This window comes from Silurus meridionalis, chromosome 24, assembly GCF_014805685.1.
Source record: "Silurus meridionalis isolate SWU-2019-XX chromosome 24, ASM1480568v1, whole genome shotgun sequence".
Lineage (NCBI taxonomy): Eukaryota > Metazoa > Chordata > Actinopteri > Siluriformes > Siluridae > Silurus > Silurus meridionalis.
The window spans coordinates 4504865-4526472 of record NC_060907.1 but is presented as its reverse complement, the minus strand read 5'-3'; the positions used below and the strand labels follow the sequence as shown (position 1 = coordinate 4526472).

The 21608-nt window shown below is 42.6% G+C and overlaps 1 protein-coding gene, 1 long non-coding RNA gene and 1 pseudogene across 2 annotated transcripts in view; 1 reads left to right on the top strand and 2 right to left on the bottom strand.

The window, feature by feature from the left end:
- Positions 1-134, bottom strand: part of LOC124378483 — a 3374-nt gene extending 3240 nt beyond the window's left edge. Inside the window, exon 1 of the long non-coding RNA XR_006924242.1 lies at positions 1-134. This exon is cut by the window's left edge and continues 213 nt beyond it. This is a non-coding gene — a long non-coding RNA (uncharacterized LOC124378483).
- Positions 135-902: 768 nt separating this feature from the next.
- Positions 903-20095, top strand: LOC124378596 (annotated as a pseudogene).
- On the bottom strand, positions 13009-19483 carry LOC124378410. Its single transcript, XM_046838105.1, has 2 exons — positions 13303-19483; positions 13009-13236 (listed from the first exon to the last, which is right to left on the bottom strand). The coding sequence occupies exons 1-2, from the start codon at positions 14244-14246 to the stop codon at positions 13194-13196; spliced, it is 987 nt and encodes a 328-aa protein (XP_046694061.1). The 5' UTR covers positions 14247-19483; the 3' UTR covers positions 13009-13193.
- Positions 20096-21608: the final 1513 nt, after the last annotated feature.

The following is a 21608-nucleotide window of genomic DNA, read 5'->3' as shown; positions in this document are numbered from 1 at the left end:
GCACTGTGATGTCAGAGGTAGCTTATGATGAGTGGTAAACTGTGCCTCTAGTGGTGAAGCGTGGAAATACAACTGAATGGGAATTCTTACCTACACTTTTTCTTCTTCTTTCGGCTGCTCCCATTAGGGGTCGCCACAGCGGATCATCCGTCTCCATACCACCCTGTCCTCTACATCTGCCTCTTTCACACCAACTACCTGCATGTTGTCCCTCACCACATCCATGAACCTCCCCCTTGGCCTTCCTCTTTTCCTCCTACCTGGTGGCTCCATCCTTAGCATTCTTCTACCAATATAAATCATGTCAAATATAATTCATCTCAATCTCGCTTCCCTCACCTTGTCACCAAAACATCCTACATGCGCTGTCCCTCTAATAGACTCATTTCTCATTACTCATTTTCTCCTTCAGCCAACAGTAGCCCAATTTCCACCGGTACCCTGTCGGCTGACGATAACTGTGGTGGTCGTTGTTAACCCGGGCCTCGACCGATTTGGTATGAAATTTTGATTTGTTCGCATATTTGATTTAGCACATGTTTACGCTGGATGTCCTTCATAACACAACCCTCCACATTTATCCGAGCTTGGGACCGGCACTTAGAGTGACCTGACTTGTGCAACCCTAATGGCTGGATTGTGAGGTGTATGGTTTATCTCTGCAAAGGAGAAGTGCTCACTGACAGATTTTGTGAGCAATATTTGAGAGAAATAGGCCAATTCACTAATGGATAAATAAGTGTGTGTATATATATATATATATATATATATATATATATATATATATATGTTTATCCATTATTGAACTGCGTGAGCAAGTAATACGTGATGCATCTGAAAAACAAGATATTATTCGGAATGATATAATAGTGTGATATTAGTTCTTTTTTTTCCCCCTGAAATGAGTCTTCTTGCTTGCCGTATGAAACGGGGGCGTGGTTTAGAGAGATTGCGGAAGTGTTTGGTGCAGCACGGGACAACACGTGTATAGTGAGGAAACTGTGGCGTGTGATGTGTAAATACTGAGTCGGTGAGTGTGTTTATTTTATTCTCCGGTGCTTTCTGGAGTAAATGGAGTCATGGCGTGTTTATTCCAGCACGTTTACTCTGTTTCTAGCACGAGGCTAAGAGCTGATGGTGGACTGGTGATCAATGCGGTCATGTTCCTGATGTTCCTGACTGCATTTCACGTTGTCTCCTAGTGAACCCGAGTGCCAACGTTTACACTCTGCTGGATTATAATCCAGAGACACGTCGTCCCTATTTTACGTACAAACAACATTCTCGATTTCCGACGTAAATATTCAATTGATCAAAAGTTTGCACCCCCCTAAAACCTGCCTTTCTGCCTTATTTACAGCAAAACATGTCTAAACAGGTCCATATAATATTTTGTAAACAATCGTTTATTTTAGTTTATATAACACAAGATCATAATTATTCTTGTGTATATTTGTGTTTTTTCATACTTTTTATACTATTTTTAATTTTAGATTCTATTTTTCTTTACATGTTGGACAGTCGTAGAAAAAGAGAACATTTCACTACATGTATGGATGTGTGACACAAAATAGTGAAGTTATCTGTAAGGAAACGTTTATTCCAGGAGTCTCCACTGTGGTGATTGTGAGAGTCTGAGGTAACAAATGCAGAAGGTTTATTATGCTTTGTAATGATTCTGGTTCTGGTAACATGATTTAATATATATATATATATATATATATATATATATATATATATATATATATATATATATATAGTTTGTGTGTTTTTGTAACTTATTTGCTGTGAGAGAGTGAACAGAGATGAGTGTTTAGGCTGCTGAATGCACACATTATAGGTGAATAATTGTGATTATTGGCACGCTGCTGTAGGAAAATAATCAGCTTCAGGACTGGAAAGAGTAAACCTGCTTCATATATAGATTAGTGGTTGATCTCAGTATGATACCATGGGGTTTATTGAGAATGCAAACCCATAATTATATGCTTTTAATTTCAATCTTTCAATGAACCTCTGAAGGTTAGAAGGATGGATAGAAAGGTGGATGGATGGATGAACAGAAGTGGTTGGGGGAAAGGATAGAAAAACATAAATAGATAAACACAGGAGGTTAGAAGGATGGATAGAAAGGTGGATGGATGGATGAACAGAGGTGGTTGGAGGGAAGGATTGAAAAACATGGATAGATGGATAGATGAACAGAGGAGGTTAGAAGGATGGATAGAAAGGTGGATGGATGAACAGAGGTGGTTAGAGGGAAGGACAGAAAAACATAGATAGATGAACAGATAGGAGGTTAGAAGGATGGAAAGGCAGATAGACATGTGGATAGATGGCTACATAGATGGTTTGAGAAATAGAGAGAAGATAAACCGGTAGTTTGATTAGAAGGAGAGAGAGAGAGAGAGGTAGCTAGAGGGATGGATAGATAAGTGGTTAGAATGATGGATAGACAGGAACAGGTGATTGAGGCTTGTTAAGAAATCTAAAAGCAGTTGTGCACCGTATCAGTCGTGTTGCATGTGAATTATTTACACGTCTCCATCACGTGTGCAGGATTGTGCCCGAACCAAATCGCCGTCATGTCGTATGAGAAAGAGCCGAGCGCCGACACGCGTTTTGCTCGCGTCAAGAAGGACCCCCGCTTCTGGGAGATGCCGGACATGGAGCAGAAACTGCGCATCGACAAGCGCTTCCAGTCCATGTTCCACGACAAGCGCTTCAAGCTCAAGTACACGGTGGACAAACGCGGCCGTCCCGTCAACCACACGTCCACCGAGGACCTGAAACGCTTCTACAAACTGTCCGACTCGGAGCAGAGCGACGGCGATGCCGATGCAGCACAAGAGACGCTCCAGCAGAAGAAGAAGAAAAAGAAGAAGCTGCAGAAAGCAAAAGTGAAGGAGGAGGAGCTTGGCGGGGAGGGGGAGGGGTTTGAAGAGGAAGAGGAAGGGCTTGTGAGTATGAAAGCTGTAAAGAAAAAGCCCTTAATATCTGACGATTATCAGAGGATCCGGAAATCGGGGCCAGTTAAAGGAGCGAGAGTCGTCGAGGAAGGTAACACACACACACACACACACACACACACACACACACACACAGACACTCACTTACATACACACACACCCTCACACACTCTCTCACTGACTCACTCACACACACACACACACACATACACACACAGCGTTGTGATGGGTTTGCCCCAGGACACTGCAACTGACATGTTTTATTTTCACAGAAGATGATGATGATGATGATGATTATGATGATGATGAAGAAAACAGCGACGCTGATAAAGAAGTAGGCCTCTCTTCAGATGATGATGATGATGATGAGGAAGATGACGAGGAAGAGGAGAGTGAGTCAGAGGACGACAGTGACAACGGTCCTGATCTGGCACGAGGAAAAGGCAACATCGAGACTAGCTCTGAGGATGAAGATGATGAGGATGCGGCGGAGGACCTGCTGCATCACGAGGAAGAGGAGATCGAACACGACTGGGGAGATGTGGAAGGACGCGCCGCGCAACGAGGAGGTCAGACACTACGTATATGTATATACGGATAGATAGATGGGTGGTTAGATGGATGGATAGACAGATAGACAGGCAGTTCGAGTGATGGATAGCTATAAGAGCAGTAATGTGGATGGATTGATGGACAGGTGGTTAGATGATGGAGAGATAGAGGGCTGGTTACATGGAGGTATAGACTGATACGCAAGCAGTTGGATGGAGAGACAGAAAAGCTGTGGTTATGTGGATGGGTAGACAGATAAGCAGAAGTGTGGTTAGATGAATGAGTGGATGGACGGATAGGTAGATAGACAGGCAGTTAAATGGATGGATGGGTGGGTAGATGAATAGATAGACAGATAATGAAATGGGTGTTTAGACAGATATGGGTGGTTAGATGGTTGGATGGATGGATGCTTAGATAGATAAATGGAGATCGGTGGTTTTATAGATGGACAGACTGTATGTGGCTCAGCACTGGCTAACTGTGTGTGTGTGTGTGTGTAGGTCAGTTGCAGGTTAGCAGTGTGCAACATGAACTGGGATCGGATCAAAGCTAAAGACCTGTTGGCTCTGTTCAGCTCCTTCAAACCTAAAGGAGGAGTGGTGCTGTCTGTCACGGTAACTCCGCCCCTTTGCTTCATCATCATCGTCTATACCAGCTATACTGAATATAACTGTGTATTACACTCTGTGTGTGTGTGTGTGTGTGTGTGTGTGTGTGTGTGTGTGTGTGTGTGTGTGTGTGTGTGTGTGTGTGTGTGTGTGTGTGCAGACTCAGGGCTCTCTGGAGCTCACCAGCCTCCCAGACGACCCAGATGCAGACTCTGAGGAACAGAGGTCTCTCTCACACACTCACACACAACACAAGAACGTAAACCTGTCTAGACCTGACTTGAGTTTTAGCTCAGCACTGTGCATCCTAATTAGGGCCCCTAACTTCAGAGTACAACACCGTTCAGGATTCACCTGCAGAACATCAAGAACTCCAACTCTTCTGGGGCACCACAAGCTTTTCTGAAACACAGAAGTACACAGTTGTGTATTTTTTTTACCAGAGCCCCATGTTAAGATCGACCAATTCAATGTTTATTTGTTTTTTTTTGTTGATTAATCATTGTGTTATACAGTACGAGAGCGGCCTCTAGAGGCGAATCACTGACACTGCTTGCTGTTTATTTTAAGTGTATTTTTTAAAAAGTTTTTTTTACTCAATTTATTTATATAATTAATATATTAATATTTATATCATCATCAATAGATGAGTAAATCAATAGAATAATTTCTTTTACTAAACTTACAGTACTATTTTAGATGGAGTTTTTTCTTTTAAATTCAGCATCATTACCATTTAAAAAATTATTAGTTGATTAATCGGCTATCAGTAAGTACGATCCAAGTACTGATTAGCTATCAGTATCTGTAAAATCCACTATTGAACTCTACTCCATACTTTTTTACAAATTTTGTTAAACCTAAATGTCAAGATTTCCCTGTTCGAATGTCAAAAACAGACTACTGCCACCTGCTGTTCTTTCATGCAAGCGCAGAAAGTACACACACTGTTCGGCGCGTCAGGCGCACCTGCCTAATTTGCAGCACACATGATCGGCAGATGATTATTCACTCGACCTCTGGTATAGAAAATGCTAAGCTTTGAAGATCCCCCCAAACGTGTTCCAGCATGACAAATATCCCTGTGCACAAAGCAAGCTCCATGAAGATTTGCATTACATGGGTTGTATTTAAGAACTCAAAAGTCCTGCAAAAAGCCCTGACTTCCTCAACTTCCCTGAACTCCATTGGGATGAAGTGGAACACTTATGGATCCCCAGACCTCCTGACCTCACTCATGCTTTAGTAGATGAATAATTACTAATTCCCACAGCTTCACCCTGAAATCTAGTGGAAAGCTTAACCAGAAGATTGGAGTAAATCTGGAAAGAGAATAATGGGGCTATGGTTCAGTTTTTGAGGCTGTGGGTTACTGATTAAAGGGTTCAAGACACAAGACATTGCCAAACTGCTACTGTTGGACCCTTGAACCAACAGTACTCCATGGGGCAATAATATCTACCTACAAACTACTTTGCATTCTGACTACAGCTTCCTTACAATATGGGGAATACAAAAATTTAAATATAATACATTTAAATATTGGACATAGAGTTGTGTGATGATCAGGGGTGCACAAACTTTTGACCATGTGTGTTTTTACATAAATGGTATGTTCTTAAATAGAAGAGAAGCTAGTGTTAAAGTGTGCGTTTTGTGTGCAGGTGGAGTTAACTTGGGAGGAGACGGACTACGATCGCATCACAACCCTCAGCAAGAACTTCAGCAAGGACGAACTGCTGAACATGGACTTCCAGGCCTACCTCGCTTCCTCCAGTGAGGATGAGGAGGAGGATGAGGCAGAAGGTGAGTGCTGAAGGTTCCTCTAAAATCCAAATGAATATGTACCGCAGTCAAACACATTTAATCAGCAATCTGTGAATAGAAAAACAGTTGCAGGTTCATCTCAAAGCCACGATTTGATGTTAGGAAATGGGCGTGGCCTAACATGTTGCTTGTACAGTCCACACTGAGATGCAGTAAATGAAAACCGAGGATTGATTTGAAAACGCTGTCTTCGTGTCGAAGACTTTTCAAAGAGCCGGAAAGTAAATGAACATCAGGCTGAAATGACAGGTGCAGGTCACAGGGACCTAATTGACGAGTAATTTTCCAAAACGAATGAAAACAATGTTTTCATGCCGTTTTGATTAACAAGACACACAAAAACCCTTGAGGTGTCACTGAGATGCTTCGCAAGATCTAACTAGATGGGAACAAGTTTGACATTATGTTGACTGTCATTACACAGTGTGCATGTGTGTGTGTGTGTGTGTGTGAGAGAGAGAGAGAGCGAGAGATCAGTGTAAATTGAGACGAGACCAGGTTGAGCCTGGATCAGTGTGAATTGAGACGAGACCGGAGTGAGCCTGAATCAGTGTGAATTGAGGAGACCAGAGTGAGCCTGCATCAGTATGAATTGAGACAAGGCCAGGTTGAGCCTGGATCAGTGTGAAATGAGACGAGGCCGGAGTGAGCCTGGATTAGTAGACTTTAGAGAACTCAGTTCAGACTTTAACTGAATATCAGTCACACACAATTCAACACAGCAGTATTTACACATTTTCTTTCATTTTTATCTCCCAAATATTCTCCTACACAACACTATGTGGTGCACTAAACATAGTGTATGAAACGTTTGACCTGCCGCTCACTCGGAGTGTTAACAGGAAATGTGAATCATTCGTCACGCTGAAAACAACCGGGCATGAAAAAACCGCACTTCACCTGTGTTCTGAGCTGGGAGAAAAGCTTCACCGATGGTGATTTTTAAACGCATGACGATGCCAAAAGATAAACTCTCAAGAGAAATTGTTGTGAAAGGAAGGAGGAAGACAGTGAACAATGACTTTCTTGGTAGGCTACTGTTTAGATACAAGCCGTGTAACAGACACTATCTTTCATTAAAGCCTGTGTAAAGTTCATTAGTTTCAGTGTATTTCGGCTTATAGACAGGTGCGGCTTATTTATGTTCAAAATAAAAATCTTTCTACAATTCAGTGGGTGTGTCTTATAATTGTGTGCGCTTAATAATCCGGAAATTACAGTACATTTAAACAGTGTTGGGGGTAACGCGTTACAAGTAACGTGCGTTACGTAATAATATTACTCTTCTGGTGTAACGAGTAAAGTAGTGCGTTACTTTATAAATTTGGCAAACTAGAGCATTACATTACTGTGATGGAAGTGTTCTTATTATTTTTAAATAGTCGTGGAAAAGGAGAAAGGAATAATGGTTAAGTGTAGATTATGTGTTGGTGAAAAGCTCTTGTCAACTGCAAAAAATACCACTAAAAAAAAATCTGCATGCAAAGCACAGCACTACAGGTGTGTGTGTGTGTGTGTGTGTGTGTGTGTGTGTGTGTGTGTGTGTATAATGTTGAATATATGGAAATTGAGACAGAAATATAGAAAACTTTTGCAGACTTTCCACCACTGCAGATCTATTGACTGCTCAGAATAAAAGTTCTCCGTGGGAGACACATGTACGATGCCATCACAGCGGAGACAGAGAGCAAATTCACAGCTCATTTGCGGCGTGAAAGAGATACAAGTAACGCAAAAGTAATATAACGCGTTACTTTCCATAAAAAGTAACTAAGTAACGCATTTGTAGTCTCTTTGAATCTTTGATGCTACCTAGAGATTTTCCATAAACATCTGGAATCCGTGTTCACATTTCTATAACAAAATGTCTTCGCTGTTAACCCTGGAGGGTCTCTTCTACACTTCAGACAGCAGCCAAACCCCCCCAAAGTTAGCAAAAAAAAATCTGTCAGATGTATTAATCTGTTGTCTCTCCCCAGGATGTCATGGTCGGTATGGGTCAGAAAGACTCATATGTGGGAGACGAGGCCCAGAGCAAAAGAGGTATCCTGACTACCCCATCGAGCACGACATCATCACCAACTGGGATAATATGGAAAAGATCTGGCACCACACCTTCTACAACGAGTTGCCCCCGAGGAGCACCCCACCCTGCTCACTGAGGCACCTCTAAACCCCAAGGCCAACCGTGAGAAGATGACCCAAATCATGTTTGAGACCTTTAGCGTTCCCGCTATGTATGTGGCCATCCAGGCCGTGCTGTCCCTGTACGCCTCTGGCCGTACCACCGGTGAGTATCGTGATCTGACAGAGTAATGATTTTCTCAGCCACTTTTAATATATTCTGTATGAACCTCACTTATTAGCAAAGACATAATAGTTTATGACTCATTAAGGGTCCTTTAGGTTTACAAATTCTAATTTGTAGAAGAATCAAGCATACATTTCTGACATATTTGCCATTTTCTGATCCTGAACAGTCCATCAGTGAAAAATGTGCAATCACTGTTAAAAAAGAAGAAGAAATAAATAGATATAAAAGCTATTTCAGATTATTTTTCATATGATCCATCAATATGAACAATTCTTTTTTTTTGAGTCATTTTGTAAATTTCATTCCTTTGATCAGAAATCAAATAAAATGTTAAATTTTCAATAAGCAAATTCCCCAAGACACCTACCTACATGAACTATGACTACAGTTCCAATCATTTATATACAGTACGTATAAAATTTATAGTGTATATGGGAGTCATGTGACAAAAGAACAAACGAGTCGAGAAGTAAAATAATCCATTCTGTTTTTACATAACGTACAGAGATTTCGCGATGCTTTGCTCATGTGCGTCCAGGAGAAAATGAACAAATCACTCTTTTTTCTGAGTCACATTAAAGACTTGTTCAAAATGAACGACAAATCATTAGTGCGGAAACAGAGGGCGCGTCTGGACCTGGCCGGTCGTGATCTGACTGACTACATCAAGAAGATCCTGACTGAGCGTGGCTACTCTTACGTCACCACTGGTGCGTGTCTCGTCCAGTTAAATTTTAAATCATATTGCTGTATAGAGTTCCAACAGTTAAAAATTTTACTATTTTGTTCGTACCAGCCGAGCGTGAGATTGTGCGTGACATCAAGGAGAAGCTGTGCTACCTCGCCCTGGACTTTGAGAATGAGATGGCCACCGCTGCCTCCTCCTCCTCCTCCCTTAAGAAGAGCTACGAGCTTCCCGATGGTCAGGTCATCACCATTGGCAACGAACGTTTCCCCTGCCCCGAGACCCTCTTCCAGCCTTCTTTCATCGGTACGTACCAGTTCTTTCTCCTCTTCTCTTTTTTGCCAGTTTTGGACAGATTTCTCAAAGCCATTGTCTGCTGCAGGCATGGAGTCCACCTACAACAGCATTATTAACAGATCATTGACCTCAGGAAGGATCTTTATGCCAACAACGTCCTGTCTGGTGGCACCACCATGTACCCAGGTATCGCTGACCGTATGCAGAAGGAGATCACTGCCCTGGCTCCCAGCACAATGAAGATCAAGGTATCGGACAAGAGAAATTGACATTTTCTTATCTAGGTTTTGGAATCATCCATGATATGAGAAGAAATCTGTAATATCAGAAGTATTCAACTCAACCTGGATGAAGTTGCTTGCTAGCAAAGGTCTTTCAAAGATAAGCATGAGCGAATCAAGCTTTCATTGCTTAAGCGTTTAGTACGAGTCCATGGCGATGACAGTGGACATTTCTTGAACTTTTGACTAGCGCCATGTTCACAGAGATACTGTACTTGTTTGGAGCATTAGGCAGAGGAATAAACTATAACATGTTTACATTTATGGCATTTGGCTGACACATTGAGGGTTAAATTCTTTACCCACTGAGCTACCACCTCCAATGTTGGCTCTTTACTTATTGGACCTATAATTAAATCTATACACCAATCAGACATAACATTATACCTGTAGGGGCTAAATCTTTATTTAAAGCCCGCGGTGATTGCTAGACCGGGCACTTTATTGATGCGCATTTGTTGTCCATACATACGAAGAGAAGTTCGGAATTATTCACGATTGATTCTTTATTCTCACCATATTGTTGCAATAATCCATAAAGGTACACATATATCCACAAATAAGGTACAAAACACACAATAGGTGCCGAGGTTACCCAATGTAACACACGTTCAGTAAACTCTTTAAAGCGGTCAAAAAGCTATGTGTGCTCCCCCTCCATCAAGCAACACCTGGTACCCACATGAGCGTTCCTACCTATATTACCTGAACCCAGTTAGGTTAGAGTGACACCTATTGTCCCAATTAAAAACAAACAATAAAAACATGAAACCAGATGACTCGCACATCCTGGCCCCTAATTGTGATGGCTAACAGACAAACAATTCCATTACATAACAATGTAGGAGCCATAAAGGAGGGATCACAATATACAGGATTTACCTCACATATAAACACACCACAGGTTTAAAACATTTAACAAGTGCTCAAACTTCTTCTTTCGGCTGCTCCAATTAGGAATCGCCACAGCGGATCATCCATCTCCATACCACCCTGTCCTCTACATCTGCCTCTTTCACACCAACTACCTGCATGTCTTCCCTCACCACATCCATGAACCTCCTCCTTGGCCTTCCTTTTTTTCCTCCTACCTGGTGGCTCCATCTTCAGCATTCTTCTACCAATATAATTCATGTCCCTTCTCTGCACATGTCCAAACCATCTCAATCTCGCCTCCCTCACCTTGTCACCAAAACATCCTACATGTGCTGTCCCTCTAATAAACTCATTTCTAATCTTGTCCATCCTCGTCACTCCCAACGAAAACCTTAACATCTTCAGCTCTGCTACCTCCAGCTCCACCTCCTGTCTTTTACTCAATGCCACTGTCTCTAATCCATACAACATCGCAGGTCTCACCACAGTCCTATAAACTTTCCCTTTCATTCTTGCAGATACCCTACTATCACAAATCACTCCTGTCACTCTTCTCCACCCACTCCACCCTGCCTGCACTCTTTTCTTTACTTCTAACACACTCTCCATTACTTTGCACTGTTGACCCCAGGTACCTGAACTCCTCCACCTTCTCCACCTCTTCTCCTGCAACCGCATCACCCACTGCCCTCCCTCTCATTCACACACATGTACTCTGTCTTACTCCTGCTGACTTTCATTCCCCTTCTCTCCAGCGCATATCTCCACCTCCAGGCTCCTCTCAACCTGCTCTCTCTCACCACAAATCACAATATCATCTGCAAACATCATAGTCCAGGGAGACTCCTGTCTGACCTCGTCCGTCAACCTGTCCATCACCACTGCAAACAGGAAAGGGCTCAGGGCCGATCCTTGATGCAGTCCAACCTTCACCCTTCACTGCACACTTCACTGCCGTCACACTGTCCTCATACATGTCCTGCACCACCCTTACATACTTCTCTGACACACCTGACTTCCTCATTCAATACCACAACTCCTCTCTTGGCACTCTGTCGTACGCTTTCTCTAAATCCACAAATACACAATGCAATTCCTTCTGTCCTTCTCTATACTTCTACATCCTCAAAGCAAATAAGGCATCTGTGGTGCTCTTCCTCGGCATGAAACCAAACTGTTGCTCACAGATGGTCACCTCTTCTCTCAGCCTGGCTTCCACTACTCTTTCCCATAACTTCATGGTGTGACTGATCAACTTAATTTCCCTGTAGTTACTGCAGGTCTGCACATCTACCTTATGCTTAAAGATCGGTACCAGCACACTCCTTCTCCATTCCTCAGGCATCCTCTCCGCTTCCAGAATCCTGTTAAACAATCTGGTTAAAAACTCCACTGCCACGTCTCCTTGTCTTGCTTTCTATTTCCAGATGTCACACCAAGTACTTTTCTAGCTGCCTCCCTCATCACTCCTGCAGTAGTTGCCCAATCATCCGGCACCTCTTCACCACCACCAAGCCCCTGTCTGACCTCTTCCCTGAACCTCACACTACACTCTTCCTCCTTCAGTTTTCACCATCTTATTCTTCTTTCAATCCTTACTTTCCTCCTCTTCTTCTTCACCTCCAAAACCATCCTACAGACCACCATCCGATGCTGTCCAGCTACACTGTCCCCCGCCAACACCTTACAGTCTCCAATCTCCTTCAGGTTGCATCTCCTGCATAGCACATAGTCCACCTGTGTGCACCTTCCTCCACTCTTATACGTCACCCTATGATCCTCCTTCTTCTTAAACTACGTGTTCACCACTGCCATTTGCATCCTTTTAGCAAAATCTACCACCATCTGCCCTTCCACATTTCTCTCCTTAAAACCATACCTACCCATCACCTCCTCATCACCTCTGTTCCCTTAACCTACATGCCCATTAAAGTCTGCCCAAATCACCAATCGTTCTTTTCTAGGTACACCACCTACCACTTCATCTAATTCACTCTAGAATCTTTCCTTTTCCACCATCTCACAGCCAACTTGTGAGCATAGGCACTGATGAAATTTATCATCATCCCATCAACTTCCACCTTCACGATCATCACCCTATCAGAAACTCTCTTCACCTCTACCACACTCTTACTGTACTCTTCCTTCAGAATCACCCCTACACCATTTCTCTTTCCATCCACACCATAATAGAACAGTTTAAACCCACCTCCAATGTTCCTGGCCTTACTCCCTTTCCACTTGGTCTCCTAAATACACAGCATATCACCTTTCTCCTCTCCATCATATCAGCTACCTCTCTCCCTTTACCCGTCATAGTACCAACATTTAAAGTACCAACCCGAACCTCTACTCTCCTACACTGCTCCTTTTCCTGCCGTCTCTGTAGACGTCTTCCTCCTCTCCTTCTCCTCCTTCAGCCAACAGTAGCCCAATTTCCACCGGTACCCTGTCGGCTAACGATACCTGTGGCGGTCGTTGTTAACCCGGGCCTCGACCGATCCGGTATGAAATTCTCATTTGTGATCCGCATATTTGATTTGGCACATGTTTTACGCTGGATGCCCTTCCTAACGCAACCCTCCCTATTTACCCGGGTTTGGGACCGGCACTAAGAGTGCACTGGCTTGTGCCCCCCTAATGGCTCGGTTAACAAGCGCTCAAACAATGAAGTTTAAAGAGCTAACCTATGATTCTTGCAGCAGACAAAGTTTTGTTACATGTCTTTCAACAGTATTTGTCTTTGTCTGCAGATGTACTGATCGCGCAAGCCCCTTTTTATCACAAAAGGCCTCTAAGACTCTTCCAAGTGGCCAAGAACCATGTGGGGTAGCAGGGTCCATGATCACAATATCTTCAGTTTTAAGATGATTTCCTCCTTTGATTCCATTTCTGTCGTTCTTGTAATGAAGGTAAATATTCACGTATCCATCTCTTCCAAAAGAGATCAGAGATATACTGGACCTGTTTCCACCTCCGTCTGCTGTACAGATCGTGTTGCTGAAACAGTCCAGGAGGTAGAGATGGATTTCCTTTCATGAGCAAAATATGGTTAAGAGTTAGGGGTTTGAGATCATTTGGATCGTCAGACAGTTTGGTGATGGGTCGATCGTTTAAGATGGCTTCAGCCTCACACATGACCGTATGAAGACCATCATCGTCCAGCCTTTGCTGTCGAAGCACTGCACTGAGGATTCTCCTCACCATGCGGATCACGCGCTCCCAAACACCACCAAAATGTGACCCTGCTGGAGGATTGAAGCTCCACTTGATTCCCCTCTGTCGTAGCATTCCTATGATCCGTGCCTGATTTAAACCTAACAGTGATTCCCTTAGTTCTCTCTCTGTTCCTATAAAGTTGGACAAACAGGTAAAAATCACACCGTAGCGCTTGACTGTACCACGTCCTCTTTTCACGTCTATCGGTCCAAAGTAGTCGACCCCCACGTTGGTAAATGGTGGATGATTTGGAAAGATTTTTTCCTTTGGCACATCTGCCATTTTCTGTTCCATCATTTTAGCATTGTGTCTTCTACAGAAACAACATTCTGTTATGATTTTCCTCACAGCTGTATTAGCACCAGTAATCCAGTACCGCCTCCTCAATGTGGACAATACATGACTGCGGCCACTGTGGCCAAGTTGTTGGAGGATGTGCTTCAAAATGAGTGTAGCTACATGCTGGTCTTTGGATAGAATCAGTGGATGTTTAGTTTCCTCTGGCAACGCACCCTTTGTCAGCCGCCCTCCTACTCTCAGGAGGTGGCCATCCAAGCGTGGATCCAACTTGTAGAGGATGCTCTCTCTGCTCACGGCACCATTCTCTGATGACATTTTGCCAATTTCTTCGCTAAATCTTTGCTGTTGTCAGTATTGAATTATAGCAAGTTCAGCCTCACACAGAATCATCTACTGACAGGGATTTTCTTTCTGACATCTCACACTGCCTTTGTGTATTAGAAGCCTCAAATGCCCTCCTTCTGTAACTCTTGTTCCGAAGTATCTGTTTTAACTTAAGGAACCAAGCTACTGCTATCTTTAGTCTCCTCCAGAAGAGAAGAGTCTCCTCCAGAAGAGGCTAGTCCTCTTCTGGTTTACAAGGAAACCCTGGACTGCTAATTCTTTATTCTCCTGTTGTTTCCAATGAAGTCTCCAATCCCTAATCCTCTAGATGCATCATCTGCTGGGTTTTCCTTGGAACTAATGTATCGCCACTGTGATGGTTTTGATGCTTCTCTTATAGTGGAGACCCTATTTGCCACAAATGTATGGAAACGCTTTTCTTCGTTCTTTATGTATTTAAGCGCGGACATACTATCCGTCTAAAAGACTTATTCTTGCAGTGGAATCCGCAACTCGGTTCTAAGCATCAAGTCGATACGAACAGCAATTACAGCAGCAGTGATCTCCAAGCGAGGAATGGTAATCACCTTTAAAGGCGTAACTCTAGCTTTGCCCATCAAGAGCCTGCAACATGATCTTAGCAGGCAAAAGAACAGGTGCAAGAAAGCCAAGCGGGTCATACACTTAACTGGACACTGATAACATTCCACGTCTGGTGCAAGATGCTTGATGGATTTCCATTTTAAAATTGAATGAACCCGTCTCTGCACACCTATGTAGGCCCAGAGCTCGCTTGAGAGGAAGTTTATCCATATCTAGATTTAGTTCCTTCGGATCCTTTGCTCTATGTTCCTCGGGCAAAGTTTGTAATACAGTACATTGTTGCTGGTCCATTTTGTTAGAGTAAACCCTCCTCTCTGGCAGAGGGCAGTAAGATGTTCGACCTTAAGTATGGCCTCCTCCTCGGATGCCATACTCTTTAAGCAGTCATCCACGTAAAAGTTTTCTTTAACTGTCTGGATCACCTCTGCTGGAAAGTCGGCCTGGTTATCATCAGCTGTTCTTCTTAGAGCATAGATGGCACAACTCGGGGATGACCCAGCACCGAACAAATGAACAGTTATACGAAACTCAGTTATCTGTTTGGTCAAATCTCCCTTTGGCCATCACAAAAAGCGCAGGAAGTCTCGATCCTCCTTTGTGACCTTGACTTGATGAAACATGGTTTGTATGTCACCCATGATTGCCACTGGTTTTTGTCTAAATCTCAGGAGGACTCCTAACAATGTACTATTGAGATTAGGGCCTTGCAAAAGCTCTCGGTTCAGAGAGGTTCCCTTAAACGTTGCAGCACAGTCAAACACCACTCGTATAGTTTTCTTCCTTGGGTGGTGTACCCCATGGTGAGGGATATAACCACACATTACCCACCACTCAGTTGATGGGTAGGTACCTCCTCTGCGTATCCTTTGTCAACCATCTCACTGATAGATGAACTATATTCCTTAAAGAAGAGTTCATTTTTCAGGAATTTCCTCCTTAAACCAAGTACCCTTTGCTTTGCAACAGAGAAGTTGTTGGGCAGAGACAATTCTTTCTTCCTAAAGAGCAATTTCAGGCAATAGTGACCGTGCTCAAGAATTAAAGACCTTTCCATAATTTCCATGAATTTAATGTCTTCTCTTGATAGCCCTTTTTCCTCTGTAGCGCTCTTGTTAAAGTCATGGTTATACTGGTTATTTAGCATTTCTTCCAAATTGCACACAGAAATCCTGTTGACCATGGCTGTCATACACTCTGCACCGGAACTGTTGTTTCCTTGCAATGGGCCGTTAATAACCCAGCCTAATGCTATCCTCATGGCGTACGGCCTATCTCCACTGCTGTTAACAACCTCCCAGGGCTCCAGCATTTTGGGTGCATTGCCTCCAATCAACAGGTCCACATTAGCCTTTATGCTAGGGATTTTAATCTTTGCTAGGTATGGCCACTTTGCCAAATCTCCCTCAGTCAATATATTGTCTGCATTTACAGGCATTTTACCTTGTGTAAGGGTTTCTGGAAGCCTATAAAAGAGGTGTTCATCAATCCCAGAGACCTCCAAGCCTGAAACTGAGTAGGCTGGTGCCATTCTTTCGTGACCCATGGTTTGTAGGAGAAAATGTGTTCATCTCCCTGCAAGATTAAGCCTTCGCATAAACTGCTCTGAGCAAAACGTGGCTGAGCTTCCGGGATCAAGGAATGCATACGATCTCCTCCGGCGCCTGTCTGACCACATGTTTTCGGAGATGCTGTTGCCGCTTGGGCCCCTGATTCATTAAAAGTCTCAATAGACACATTGGCAGTCTCTCTCCTATTGATGTGAAATGAAGTCGGATGTCTTTGCCCACAAGTACTACAAATCAAGCGCCGTTCACAGTTCCGACTCCTGTGCCCAGAGCGTAAGCAGCCAAAGCAAAGTTCTTTATCCTTGAGGAGGCTTAACTTGTCTTTGTGTCTCATTTGTTCAAACTGTTGACAATGTTCCAAAGAGTGACCTTGAGCACAATATACACAACCTTGAATCACTAGTGAATCATGTTCTTGCGGCACATTCCTCCATTCTCTATCATTTTTTATTGATTCAATAGATGCAGTAGTTGTAGCAAAGCTGTTTCCTTTAATTCTATTTCCTTGATGTAACTTTGGCCTATTAACGACCTTAGATCCAGTTATTCCAGATGCTAAGTCACTAATGTCGCCATACAGGGGAACGGATATTATTCTGACATGTCTTTCTATCAATTTCACCAGATCTACAAATGAGGCTCTACGTTCGGTTGTGTCAGATATGTCAAATGAGAGGGTTCTCCATCAGTCTCTGAGCTTGAATGGCAACTTCCCAACGATTGCCCTGATGTTACTTGGCATATCCAATTCCTGCATGTACTTCATCAAATAAAGGAATTATGATAAGCATTGTTGTTGGACAAGGGCTGATGTGATTTCATAACTGACTTTGCATAACTGTAAGGAGGTCTTCCGACTGCCTCAGGTCTGTTGGTTGAATATTAAGTTCCCGAGTCAGCATTAATGCTTCCCTTTCCAGTATACTATGGCTTTGTCTTTTTGGAGATGTCCACTCTTTGGGTCTAGTTACGAGGTGTTGATTAACTCCCTGTGGCGTCCTTATAATTGATAATGGGTTATTAGCTGGCAGTACAAACTGCTGCTGGAGTTTACTCTGAGGTATGACATTGAACTCCTTTGCTAATGGCTTCAAACTGTTTGTAGATTCTCTCTCCAAATAAGAATTCATTGCATTGGATACCTACGAATGGCTGTCAGAAGCCTGTAGCACCGCCAGCTTAGCTGAAGACTCCACGAGCATGGTTTCTAATTCCTGTTGTTCCTTTTTTCTCCTTATTTGCTGCTCTTGCTCCTCCAATGAATGCTTTCTTGTAACGCTGCCATACGGGCAAGCAGCGCTGCCTTGTCTGCCTCTGCTTGAATTCTTGCAGAGGAAGTGGTGTAATGTGCTGCCACGCACACTACATTTGAAATGCTATCCTCTGGGTTAATACCATCATCAATAATATTGACATCAGTAACATTGATAACATTTTGTTCACAACCATCAAGAGCAGTTTGTTCAACACTTGAAAGCCATAATTGCATCTTAGAAATAAATTCATCATTGTTTAAAATTTTTGCTTTGAACCACACATCATGTTTCTCTTTTTCGACCTCTGGTAACATTTTCATTACAGAAGCATGAACACCTTTAGCTTCATCACATAACTTAAGCAGATTATTAAAAACACAATGAACCTGTGATTTCTCTCCCTTTTGTATGAGCTCCTTCATTTCTAATTTCAAGTTACTTGCTTTATTTAATTTATCCTTCCTATCCTTTTGCAATCGTTCCAACTCTTCAGCAAAAGCTTTAGCAGTTAATTTTATAACGTTTGTCTTTGTCACTTTGCGCATCAGCGCCATTTACAACACTTTTGAGAACAGTTGGCGGCCCAGAGGGCTTGTCTGCAGCTTCATGCATCTCCATAACTCGTTAGAATGTCCGCAAAAGTTCAAAAAGTCCGCAATACACAGTAACGTTAGCAACGTAAAGTTTAATAGTCCACCCCAACCCGACTATCACCAATGCATTTTATTTTTTTTTGCCCCACAATGTGTGCACACAAACAAATAAATAAACCTGAATAGCCATTTAATATAGTAGCGCTACATACCTCGCGTTGGCTGCCGTGAATTTCTGTCGGCTTTCGAAGTGCAGTGTTGATTTTTCAACTGTGCTGCTAGTAGATGGCCTTTGTATTCATGGAAACGTGAGTGTTGACTCCACTGTGAGTGCCGTCCTCCCGCTGTCCACGGCTTTATCGAGCTCGATGAACAAACACGCCGTCCAGTTGCGCAATACTTCAGCTACAATCCAATGCGACGTCCTCAGCGTAATTTAAACAAAGGCGGCAGTAGCCTAAACTATAATCCACTGTATCGGTAACCTGAAGCATAAGATTTTAGATTTTCTTTATTTAAAGCCCGCGGTGATTGCTAGACTGGGCACTTTATTGACACGCATTTGTTGTCCATACATACGAAGAGAAGTTCGGATTTATTCATGATTGATTCTTTATTCTCACCATATTGTTGCAATAATCCATAAAGAACATATATCCACAAATAAGTTACAAAAAACACAATAGGTGCCGAGGTTACCCAATGTAACACACGTTCAGTAAACTCTTTAAAGCGGTCAAAAAGCTATGTGTGCTCCCCCTCCATCAAGCAACACCTGGTACCCACATGAGCGTTCCTACCTATATTACATGAACCCAGTTAGGTTAGAGTGACACCTATTGTCCCAATTAAAAACAAACAATAAAAACATGAAACCAGATGGTTTCCCCAATACCATTCTATTATTATGAGCAGTAAAGTGAATATCACTGATTATCTCTTCATCATGGCACCTGTTAGTGGGTTGGATTTATTAGGCAGCAAGTGAATATTTTGTACTCAAAGTTGGCGTGTTTAAAAGCAGGAAAAATGGGCAAGCGTAAGGTTTTGAAAAAGTTTGACAAATTGTGAAAGCTAGACGACTGGTTCAGAGGATCTCCAACACAATATTAGGCCATTTAAAGGTCTGAAGTATTTATGATTCACTGCACATGCAGCAAGGCAGAAAACTCGACTACAGCCATGTGCATGTCACTCATTCCAATTTCCTACTCCTTTCAGATCATCGCCCCACCTGAGTGTAAGTACTCTGTCTGGATCGGCGGCTCCATCCTGGCTTCCCTGTCTACCTTCCAGCAGATGTGGATCACCAAGCAGGAGTACGTCGAAGCAGGTCCTAGCATCGTCCACCGCAAATGCTTCTAAGCTCCAGTCCTCTACTGGGACCAGGCTCAGGAATTCCCTGTCACGAGTTATCAAGCTGTTGTTATTTCCCAACCGCTGCTTCCTTCCTCCTAGTTTACAAGCACATCAGTATCTAGGAAATGTACGGGGTAAAGACAAGGAATCACCTTCACTTTGTTGTGCAGGGATTATTTTACTGGAGAATGTAATTTAGTTTTTATTGGGAAGGAATCATGCTCCTGCCAAAAAAAAAAAAAAAAAAGGATTCTGGAACCAATGGTCAGCGTCATTAAATTATGACATGTGACGTCATGTGAGTTGGATGGGCCACAACAAAGGCTTAGATGATTCTTCACCAATGCAAAAGGGCCCCTTTCAAACGACTGATCGCCTCGGGCTGTTTTCTACTTCTGTCCGTTTATTTTTCTTTCCCAATGACCCGCAGAATAATACAAAATAAAAACAGATTTATTTTTAAACCTGCTCGTTCTTGTGGGTGCTTTTTTTTTCTACTTACTGTATACTTATATTAATAATATCAATTATCATCATTATTATCATCATGAAGAACTGCTCACCAATCAGGGTGACCAATCAGGGTTGAGCACATGCTCTGTTTTAAACTTGTTCAGATTTTTAATTGGTGTATCTACTGATCACCAACATACAGTTCAGCATCAGTTCAACAGCAAACAGAACATTTAGAGAGAAATAAATGATGAAGAATCTCCAGAATCCAAGTAGTTGAAAAAGTTTGGGGTTTATGATAATTGTAATAGAAATCATTCAGTGTTTGAGTCATTATCATTCTATTAATAGATCAGTGTGCTGAGAGTCACATTCGAGTCTTTTCACATAAACTGGGTTGATTAAGTGAAGAGTCTTGTGATAAAAATGATTATGAACATTATAGTTATAATAAATCATAGAACTTTGGATACTTAAGTTCATTTGAAGGCAAATAATAGAATTAATAGAAGCACACTGGGTTTCCTCCAGGTACTCTGGTTTCCTCACCACAGTCCGAAGATGTCCTTTATAAGCCGACTCATATTATTGTTATTTCAATAAAATTTGACTGAAGTACAAGTAAAGTTACAGGGATTAAAAAATCTTCTTCTTCCTTTGGCTGCTCCGATTAGGGAGCACAGAGGATTCTCGCCACAGCGGATCATCCGTCTCCATACACCCCTATCCTCTACATCTGCCTCTTTCAAACCAACTACCTGCATGTCTTCCCCCACCACATTCATAAACCTCCTCCTTGGTCTTCCTCTTTTCCTGCTTCCTGGTGGCTCCATCCTCAGCATTCTCCTACTGATATACCCCATGTCCCTCCTCTGAACATGCTCAAACCATCTCAATCTCGCCTCCCTCACCTTGTCTCCAAAACGTTCTACATGCGCTGTCCCTCATATAAACTAATTTCTAATTGTTTCCATCGCCGTCATTCCCAACGAAAACCTTAACATCTTCAGCTCTGCTACCTCCAGCTCCACCTCCTGTCTTTTACTCAATGCCACTGTCTCTAATCCATACAACATCTCAGGTCTCACCACAGTCCTATAAACTTTCCCTTTCATGCTTGAAGATACTTTACTATCACAAATCACTCCTGCTATCACTCTTCTCCACCCACTCCACCCTGCCTGCACTCTTTTCTTTACTTCTCTAACACACTCTCCATTACTTTACACTGTTACCAGGTACCTGAACTCCTCCACCTCTTCTCCCTGCAACTGCACCACTCCACTGCCCTCCCTCTCATTCACACACATGTAATCTGTCTCACTCTTACTGACTTTCATTCTCCTTCTCTCCAGCGGGAGTATTTTTTTACTCAGTAACGGATATGATTTAAAATGTAGTTAAGTACAACATTTTAAACTAAAATTTCTTAAGTAAAAGTAAATTTACAGATTTAAAAAGTAGAAGTGCACTAAAAAACTTGACTAAATTACAGTAACGCGAGTAAATGTAATTGGTTACTTT

Excerpts from the sequence above, each read along its gene's own strand:
- LOC124378410 (XM_046838105.1), bottom strand. The coding sequence starts at position 14,246 with ATGTCATCAGAGAATGGTGCCGTGAGCAGAGAGAGCATCCTCTACAAG. Across the intron at positions 13,237-13,302 it reads TCATTACAAGAACGACAGAA|ATGGTTCTTGGCCACTTGGA; the intron begins ATGGAATCAAAG and ends CTGCTACCCCAC.